This window comes from Pygocentrus nattereri, chromosome 8, assembly GCF_015220715.1.
Source record: "Pygocentrus nattereri isolate fPygNat1 chromosome 8, fPygNat1.pri, whole genome shotgun sequence".
NCBI lineage: Eukaryota > Metazoa > Chordata > Actinopteri > Characiformes > Serrasalmidae > Pygocentrus > Pygocentrus nattereri.
In genome coordinates this window covers 13,868,831-13,879,340 of record NC_051218.1, presented here as the reverse complement: position 1 = coordinate 13,879,340, position 10,510 = coordinate 13,868,831, and the positions used below count along the sequence as shown (strand labels likewise).

The 10,510-nt window shown below is 40.7% G+C and overlaps 1 protein-coding gene across 1 annotated transcript; it reads left to right on the top strand.

The window, feature by feature from the left end:
• The first annotated feature begins 799 nt into the window (after positions 1 to 799).
• mtnr1al (melatonin receptor type 1A like) lies at positions 800 to 9,584 on the top strand. Its single transcript, XM_017689509.2, has 2 exons — positions 800 to 1,612; positions 7,866 to 9,584. Exons 1-2 carry the CDS (start codon positions 1,342 to 1,344, stop codon positions 8,633 to 8,635), a joined length of 1,041 nt encoding a protein of 346 aa, XP_017544998.1. The 5' UTR covers positions 800 to 1,341; the 3' UTR covers positions 8,636 to 9,584.
• Positions 9,585 to 10,510: the final 926 nt, after the last annotated feature.

The following is a 10,510-nucleotide window of genomic DNA, read 5'->3' as shown; positions in this document are numbered from 1 at the left end:
TTTTCTCCTAGTGCCATAACTGCCTCCTGCTGTCTGGTGGCTTTTCTCCCTCACACCTGGGACTGTAGCACACGCATTAAGCAAGGAGGTGGCACTTCAGGTGCAGAGAGAGCGGAGCTGAGGAAGCCGGGGACGTGTTGTTTTTTTCAACCCGTATTCCCCTAAGCCACGCCCTTCCGCGCTTGGATTAACAAGGAGAGTCACGCTTGCTGCGCTACTATTGGCTGGTAGTATCGCCTGCTGCGCTATTATTGGCTGGTAGTAACGCCTACTGCGCTATTATTGGCTGGTAGTAACGCCTACTGCGCTATTATTGGCTGGTAGTAACGCTTGCTGCGTTACTATTCGCTGGTAGTAACGCTTGCTGCGTTACTATTCGCTGGTAGTTCCACACAAGCAGTCCGCTGAAACGGTGTTAGCCAATCGTAGTGAGAGAGGCCAATTCCTACTAGCCAATCCTCGTTCAGGAAGGCGGTGCTTGTCAGAATACGGGCGGGAAAAGACAAGTAGACTTCAGGCGCGCGGCCGGCTCTCTCTCTCTCTCTCTCTCTCTCTCTCTCTCTCTCTCTCTCTCTCTCTCTCTCTCTCTATCTCTCTCTCTCTCGCTCTCTCTCCTTCTCTCTCTCTCTCGCTCTCTCTCCTTCTCTCTCTCTCTCTCTCTCGCTCTCTCTCTCTCTCTCTCTCTCGCTCTCTCTCCTTCTCTCTCTCTCTCTCTCTCTCGCTCTCTCTCTCTCTCTCTCTCTCTCTCTCTCTCTCTCTCTCTCTCTCTCTCTCTCTCTCTTTCGCTCTCTCTCCGCTTTAAGTGGCGGTGCAACAGATGTGAAGAAGTTTTTTCACTCTCCGACTCCAGCGGTTTGGCAGCCGTTATGCGCGAGCAGCGATGAAAGAAGCACAGCTGCACTTCTATGAAGACAAAAAACGGACTTATGGACGAAGGGCTGATGACCATTCGAGGCAGAGGTTTACTGAAGTAACCGAGACGCTAACGACAAATACCATCTCCCGTGATTCTGGAGCGAGCTTTAATTTTGCTTTTAACGCTCAGATTTTTTAAAGTGTTTTTAAACATTTATTTATATTTTATGACAGAGAACGGGCATTTCTGAGCTCCACTGTCCCTGTGCGTAACCGTGCGCTTCTGTATAATCACTGCATGTCCATTTGTCGTGGAGCAGTGTCACAATAAAAGCCCCGCGCAGCGCTCGCGCTGCTCCAGAGCGCGTGTTTTGTGCGGGAGATGTGGCGCGCGGCGCGGCTGCAGCGTCTCGTGCCACTGAGCGTCTCCGATGAGAGCGGCGCGGCGCCGGAGGCTCGAGCTACCAGGCTGCACGCTCGCGCTCAATGCACGCGCGCCTCACTTCATGCCGGTGGCACGCGGGGCCGTGCCACTTCCCTCTGTCCCATGGCGCGGAGGACGCAGTGAGCATGGTGGAGGCGACGGACGGAGCTCTGAGGAACGCTTCAGTTGGAGAGGGGCGCAGCAAGAGCCTGCCTTTCCCCTGGGTGGTCACGCTACTGTCCAGCGTGCTCATCACCACCATCGTCGTGGACGTCCTGGGCAACCTGTTGGTCATCGTGTCGGTGTTCCGAAACAGAAAACTCAGGAAAGCAGGTAAATGGCAGGTGTGCGTTTTGCTTTGGGCCATTCTGGATACTGTTTACTCTTAATCCACAGGGAGCTAAAGGGGGTCTCTGCTGGCCTGCTGTGTGTCCACGCGTGTGGCGTGCCCACATTGTCTGTCATCTGGACACATCACATGAGTGCAGCACAGTCTGACCTTTCCCCATCGAGGTTTGGGTCTTGTTATTATGCCTGAGCAGCTATGACTGACATTTGAAAGATACAACCTGAGTGAAAGAGACAGGTGTAAAAAGGTAACTTTCTGCACCCAAATGTCATGTCAGGTCTTCCATATCAAGAGTGCCTCTCTCTATGTAATATGTGATTACTCTATGAATGTAACATCCAAGTCCATGCATTTCTTTGGAAGTATTTTGCCTGATGGTGAAGCTTCTGAAGGCAGTGTCCACTTTTGGTTAACTTTCAGAAGATTTCGATGCTCCTCCTGCTTCTGGTTTCTGAAGGTTTTAAAACTCAACATTCTTAAAAACAAAGGTGTCACAAATGGTAACTTGCGGTTCCCTAAAGAACACAGAAAATATGCAGCCTTTAAACTTATAAAAGTAAGTAACAGTGTTAACTTGAAATGAACGCTGAATTAATGGAATTTCATACAATAAGTTAACAAATGTACATCACAGACTAATTTCTGTTACTAGTTCAAGTTTAATGAACTCAAAATTTCATGTTAACCAGGTTATTTACTGTTTTTTTAGTGTAAAAGCTGCCTAATTTGTTTTAAAGTGAACTTTTTAGTGGATGTTGCTCCTCAATTCTCAATTCTCAGTTGAGACCACTCAATTGAAAGGTCCTTTAGGGAACCAGAAGTGGTTCTCCTGTTGTATCGCTCCCTTCATTTTTAAGCATCTCTGAAATGGAACTTTACAGGAGAAGGTTCAGGTTCTTTCAGTGCAGGTTAATGTAAAGAGATTTTATTTTTTTCATTTTCACTTGCCCAGTCATCATGGAATTTCCACAAAATGTGGACTGTATTCAAATGATGTAGTGAAATAAAGATACATTTTTATGACATTTTTATCACAGCTATTTAGATTTTTTTGACAGTGATGATGTTCAAGGAAGTTCTTTGGACAGAGACATTATCATATTCCAAAAATGTGCTTTGGGGCATATAAATCAGCAGCTTCTCCAGTTTCATCTCTTGCTCGTACAAGATTCTGTTTTAAGGATCAATACTAAGTACGCCCTTCAAATATTCTTCTGAACAGAGATCAGATTTTATGTTGTCAAGAGTCCAGCTCATATAGTTGGTGCAATCAGCACTGTTTGTTCTCCACAACGTGGAGTTCAGTCCCCCAATCAATGCAGTGCCCAAGCTATGTTTTAATCTAAATTGACCTTTAAAGCTATGTGGATGTACAGCAGAAAGTCATGGCTGATGCCTGCAGGAACGCTGCTCCTCAGACAGTGATTGATCATGTCTGAGATAGAACATAGGTCTACTTATTGGAACCATAATAATTACTAACGACCCTGGCAGGTGTTAAGTTCAACACATTATAAGTTAACACATATTTCAGTGATGCATGTTTAATACTCATCACATTCAAGATGACGTCATTTTTATTTTTACTGATCAGTTCCAGATTAAGGTAAAATGAAATATGTCATTTAAGGCTGGGCAATAACATGATGTAATGATATATTATTATTCTTTTTTATTACAAAACTAGATTAGATCCAATTTCAAATATATTACAATATATAATATTATTAACAAATCTGCATCACATTATGCATATGAATATCACATATGAATCCTTAATCGATTGCTATAATATTCAAGTCTTATTGATCATAGTTCATGATGGAGAGCATGAGTTGCAAAACTGTGCGAAACTACATGGAAAAGCAGGGCAAAAACACTGCTTTACCTAGAAGTGTTACATATGGTGTAATCTGTACACAGAAGCCTCAACAATTGAATTTAATATCTAATTTTTCAGTATTTAGAGCAGCTTCCATTCTTTTTGGAATATTTTTTTTTTCACTTCCCCAAAGTCCAGTTTTAGAAGTTGGTTGTATTTTTTGCAGTCCATTTTTCTGAGAACACCAACAGCTTCTTTGGTTGATTTGCAAGTTTTCTTTTTTGGTCTATTTTCTTTTCTCAGTAAGAGCTTCTTGACAGCTTCTCATCCTTTCAGATGCATAGTTTTGAGTTGTCTTCTCACAGTGGAGGGATGAACCGAATCTTTTTACAGATCTGAAGCAAGAGTGGAGTGTGATTTTGTCTTCTTTCTCAAAGAGGAAAGCTCAAAGTGCTGTTTATCTGATGGGGACAGTTTTGGTCTTGCACTTTTTTTAAATATTTAAAAATGTATTTTTTTATCCAGTTTTGTAAACTCTTTTCAAAACTATTTTTTCATTTATTTCCCTTCGTTTTTCGCTGTCCTTATGCAAGTGGATTGTCATATCTACTCTCCTGAGAAATATCTCCCGAAAAATGAATAACTTACTTAATGACTGCTTTGACTAGAACTTAATTAAATGATGTCTGGTCTCTGACTTTTGCACAGTACTGTATTTTGTAAGAGTATTTCAAATCTAGAAGTAGAATATATTTTAATATATTTTCAATGTAATATGTTTTGTAATAAATTGTGTGTTTTTATCTTCTGCCCTGATAAAAGACATTACAAAGACATTCACACTGTAATGTGAATTCTAACTAGCACACACTGAGTTCATAGAGGCTGTGAAAGTGGCGACTGGCCGCATTATCTAATGTGTGTCATGGTCACAAACTTGACTGACTCAATGTGTAGCACACATAGACAGAGAAGATGTTTCCTATTATTATTAGCACTGATTCCTACGCACGCCCCTGTTTTTTTTTTCAGTCCAAATGACGCACAACTTCTGAATTTAATTTGTGGCCCAAAGTGAGAAAACCTGCTTAATGTGAGATGACTTGAGCCCATTCATCAATTTCCACCAGATCGATTTAACACAAATGGGTTTATCAATAGGTTTGCCCTTCTGTGGGTACATTAAGGGTACAGAAGTAGTCCACATGACTGTCTGTCTAATCTCTGATAAAACTATGAACCTTACTTTATATCCTTCATTGGCTCATGATTAATACTAATGTAAACAACGCCTTTATGCCAAAATTCGTGTCAAGGTTAAAGCTACACAATTACAATGAGAGGATGAATGTTTATGACTAAAGCATGCATTGTCGAGAAAATCTGCTGATTATTTCTCATCTCCAGACAAGTCAACTGTGACTTTACTGTAGAAAGAAGATTACTCCAACACAGAGCTCAGCTATAAGTCAGTAGTCAATGCTGGCACACTTGTAGGGCCAGAACTTCATGCCTTCACCATACTAAAGTTGAGTTCCTTCAGAGCCTATGCCAGGCCTAATTTACAACACTCACATGAGAAATTTCTGTCCCTGGCTAGTCAAAGATAAGTGCAGCCTTGCATACTCAGTGTCTTGCTGTTCATACCAGAGACGGTGAAGTCCATTCCCAGCCGAACTATCTCTACTGTACAGCACTTCAACCATGAACCTTCTCGTTTACTCATTCAGTTGACCTCAGGCAGTGCATTAATTCTATGAAAAATTCACAGCATGGCTCAAAGATTTTCCCCAAGATGATTCTCTTAGGGTTCTATTTCAAGAACAGCACCTTCTCTCCTCTCTGCTGGTTGCCTTTTTATACCAATGTGGTATAGACAAGTTGCATTATAGCAAACATTCTGCTAATGCTGCTAATTTAGTACTAGCTGAGCAAAGTAATGGCTATGAATTAGTACTAAGCTAACAACAGCCAAGACAACCACTCTTGCTCCTTCATGAGGAGTATTTGTCAAGCTGTTCAGTGTTGTACGCGAACTAGCTAGCTAGCTTTCAGTGACCCAGCTGAGGAGACAAATGCACTGAGAGCTCTGTTACCTCAACTTTGTTTGAATGTAAAGGGCAACTGCTGCAAGATGATCTTCCTGTTTCTTTTTGTATGTGCGCCAAGATCCCCCTCAGTGTACTGTGTCTATCACGTTAGCGATGTAGTCCACGTAGCAGTCCAGCAGGCTCATATTGAAGGATTAGCTGCTGCATGGCTGGGTGTGAAATGTATGCTCAATAATTCTGGAAATTCAAAGCATTGCCTCCGGTCACACAGTTGGGCACCTGAGCCACAGCAACACTTTGTTTTCATCAGGCAAGCAGAAGAAATACTAATCTAAGAGGGATGGGAGAAATCACTTTGAAATTGAAAATGTTCTAATTGAAACAGTTATTTTAACGCACTGACATTTTATTTCTATCTAGGTGAGTGGGCTCAGGAAAGACTTTTAATTTCTGAAATTGAAACTCTGCGAGTGAACAGTACTGATCACTAGAGTTCCGCTTAAGTGATTTTCCTGCAATTTCACATACTTGTCAGTTGCTCACACGAGGCAGCCAAATCCCTTCTGGCTGAACAGGTGGGTTGTTCCTCTACTGTGTGTGTTGAAAGTATATCTGAACCTGTAGCTAAATACATCATTTCAGTACATAGCCCATGCAAAGTCTAATAACACAGAGACTTACTAATAGCCTTAAGCTTCCTTTCATCCCTTTCCAAGCAATCTTATTCATTTACAACTCCCAAAATCCCTCTGTTGATATGTATATCATATCAAACACAGCCTCTTCATCTTCAGATTCTTTCTCTAGCAATTCAAAATGTATTAATTTGTTCATGTGTACATGATATAAATGTGTATATTTTTACAAGTGTACCACAGAAGTTAATGATAGAAGGTATGCAGTATACAGCCTTCACAACCTTAGAGTGGCAGTAGGTTCAGGTCATGATTCATGTCATTTGTATGATAATAATGAACTTCTTAATCACGCCTCACTCAATGAGATTTGATTACAAATAATTTTGGACCATTTCCATTCATTATGAAATGTTCAGACTATAAAGGGCAGATGACATTTTCATGTTATGTAAAACAACAGAAATCGTTGCAAGGTTTTGATATGAGAAAGACAAAAAAACAAAATGACACGAAATAAAAACAATAAAAGAATACAAAAATACCTAGAGTGCACAAATCGTTTGTTTTTAAATCTTGAGCTGCTGGCAGTGAGAACAATGTGTGAAAGACAGAAAGAGCCCTTAATGATGTTTGGAGCCTTGTGGTAGACATCTTCCGTGGTGGAGGATCAGTCTGTGAGTTTCTGAGCAGCTCTGATAATTCTCTCTACAGCTTTGAGGTCCTGTGCTGTGCTATCCACACTAAATAGATGTGAAACCTGGTGGACTGGGTAAAACATGATAAGAGCTTTTTTGCACAGTCTAAATTTCTCTAAGAGAAAATAGACGCTTTTTAGTTTTAATGATAATGACCACAGAAAACTAAAGTTGTCCACGCCGTTCACAGGGGATGTAGGCTTTCCCAAAAGTCCATATTATGTTACTTGGTTTTAATGAATTTAAGAGCAATATTATTTTCTTGGCACTGCACTCCAAGATCCTGTACCTCTTAGCTGTCGACCATCTCATTTTCATCTCATATCAAGCCAGGCATGGTGGTGTCATCTGCAAATTTTATTATGATCATGAGCAACGAAAGAAGACAGCAGATGATTTAAAAGCCTTGAGGTGGACCAGTATTAAGAATTAATATAGTTGACAGAGCATCATCAATTTCATGTTGTGAGACACAATAAAGACTGTTCATGACATTCTCTGCAGTAAAAATATCTATATATTTAAATTAGCAAAAAAAAAAAAGGTTAGTAAACAAATACAAAATTTTCAAATAACCTGAACTTTCTAACTTATCTGGCCACATCTGAAACTATCACTAATTAACAGCAAAACTATTATAGATATATTTCAAACAAAAAGAAGATGAACTTGTACAGTGTAAGATACAGTGTGAGTTATTGTTCTATAGGCCAACTGTTGGTATGTTAAATTGCATATGCCTAATTACAAAGACAGCTAATCAAATCAAGGGGCCGGTGATTGAAAAATACTTGTTTAAAATGTGGATATTCAAACAGCAAAAATGGTTAATGCCCATCCATGATTAGGATCCATACAGAATTGCTGTGTCTACACAACAAGGGTTTGTGTCTGCACAGCGGGAGTTTTGAAAAGAAGACCATATATTCTAAGTATCCGCCCTATGCAAAGATCCCTCTAGGGCTACACTGGCATGTACTGATATCAACTAGTGTGTAATTTTGAATCTTTTTTCATTCTTTCTTTTGTAGGGAATGCCTTTGTGGTGAGTTTGGCTGTAGCAGATCTAGTAGTGGCCATCTACCCTTACCCACTGGTCTTGACTGCTATCTTCAATGACGGTTGGATTGCAGGTAACATCCATTGCCAAATCAGTGGCTTCCTGATGGGGCTCAGTGTTATTGGCTCTATTTTCAACATCACTGGCATCGCCATCAACCGCTACTGTTACATCTGCCACAGCCTTAAGTACGACAAGCTCTTCTCCAGCAAGAACACTGTGTGCTACGTGATCCTGGTCTGGTCACTAACCATCTTGGCCATCGTGCCCAACTGGTTTGTGGAGTCCCTGCAGTATGACCCACGGGTGTACTCATGCACCTTTGCCCAGTCGGTCAGCTCACTTTATACCATAACGGTGGTGGTGGTGCATTTCATCCTGCCCATCAGCATTGTCACTTACTGCTACCTGCGCATCTGGATCCTGGTCATTCAGGTTCGCAAGCGGGTCAAGCCCGACATCAGGCCTAAGATCAAGCCGCATGACTTCCGTAACTTTTTGACCATGTTTGTGGTGTTTGTGCTGTTCGCCGTGTGTTGGGCGCCGCTGAACTTCATCGGCCTGGCAGTGGCCATCTACCCTAGACTGGGCCAGGCCATACCTGAATGGCTTTTTACAGCCAGCTACTTCATGGCTTACTTCAACAGCTGCCTGAATGCGGTTATCTATGGTGTCCTCAACCACAATTTTCGAAAGGAGTACAAAAGGATTGTGCTTGCTGTTTTCAAGTTCCATTGTTAAGGATTTTTTCAAAGAGGAGACAAGCACTGTGACTTAACTGGACAAAGAGAACAGTATTCAAACAGACAGGCACTGACTGAAAGAGAAGTAATGGTGCAACTATTGACAGCGGTGTTTGGGATGGGTACACCCCTGTCAAATAACTTGTTTCGCTGTTTGCTTTTTATTACAAAATATTACAAAATACATGGACACATACAGTCTTATGTTTGAGTGTGTTCCTTGTACATCCTTATGTTTGCACAGAGTGATTAATGTATGATTCAAAAACGTATATTTGGCAGATTGTCATGATAACCATCTAAATGTGCAAGAGAACTCATCCTTATGATAAATGCTGCTGGAATCTCTGAGGAAAAGGGCTGGGTATCGGCAAAAAATTTCAATGTCAATACCAGTACCAATATCTTGAGTACAATACCGGTGCCTGAATGCTACTGTTTTCAGTACCTTCTTTTAAATTACAAAGCAGGTATGGCTTAAACCAGAAATTAGTGTAAAATGCTAGACATGAGCATATTAACTAAAAAGATTGAGGGGTTCACTTTACTGTAAGGCATTGTTCATAAGGCTACATTACACCCACAAAAACACATCATGACAACTGCCATAAACTTATATAAACATTTAAAGTGTTTGTATATCTTTTGTATACATAATGCTACTGATGTGACATGACATTTCGCCCCAGAAAAACCTAATGTCTAAGGTCAACGTCACCTGATTTAGATGTTACGACTTCAAATCTGGCAATGAATCCTTTATGACAAATGATGCTTACTGGAATAAGTGTTTTATGTCAGTTGTCATAAAATGCTTATGTAGGTATCAGCCTTATTAACACTACCCTGCAGTAAAGTGTCACCTTGCAGGGTTGCCTACGGGGCCTATCACAATCATTCGTTTTTAGCAGATGTTTAATTATAAATAAATGTGATTGACAACTTAATTGTCTTTTTGGTTAACTGTACGCAACTATTAGTACAGCCTAAAGTGGCTAGATTGGCTGATTAGTTAGGTCACTTAATCAGAGGTATCAAATCCAGGTTCAGAAAGTAAAAATCCTTCCCAGGATTTTGTTCCAACAGGCTGGACAGCTCTGCTGGTGGTGTGATCTAACTAGAGAAGCCAGCCTGTTGGAACAAAATCCTGGGAAGGACTTTTACTTTCTGGACCTGAATTTGACACCTCTGAAGCTGTCCGTACTTCCCAACTGACAACAGACACAGCTCAAGCTCAAAAAAAAAAAGAAATTACTCACTGCTGCCCTCTAAAGGTGTTATAACACCAATCAGAAGCTCCATGGTCTGTCAAATGTCATACAGATCTTTTGTATCTCTTTTTGCATATTATTTATCTCAACCCAACTGCTAAAAACACATTCTGTTTGTTTGTTTGTTGATGTATTCATAAGATTGTGAAAGCTAACAACTGTGGAAAATAACGGTGGCCGTCTTAAATAATTGTGATCAGCTCAAATAAGTGTGATCGGCTCAAAACCCGTGAACAAGTGGTTATGTAGTGATTGTGGCAGGCCTAGTTACCAAGAACATGCTTACAGACTGTAACTGAATGACATTTGATCACTCATTTTAAATGTGCATAACCAAATAGCAAAAATGGTTAAACGCCTAGCCCTATGCAGAATCCAGTCACAGAATTGCAGAAACCCGAAGCCCACAGTGTGATGAGCAGTTGCTGCTGCTATGCAACACGTATATTCAGCAGAGGTTTTGAAATGAAGACCATGTATTCAACATATCTGTCCTGGGCAAACAACACTCTTAGATTTGTCTAAAACTTTGATTGGGCCTATTTTGCAGTATTTGCTATAATGGTATATACTGGTCAGTGTGCCATTTAAATTGCAACCTA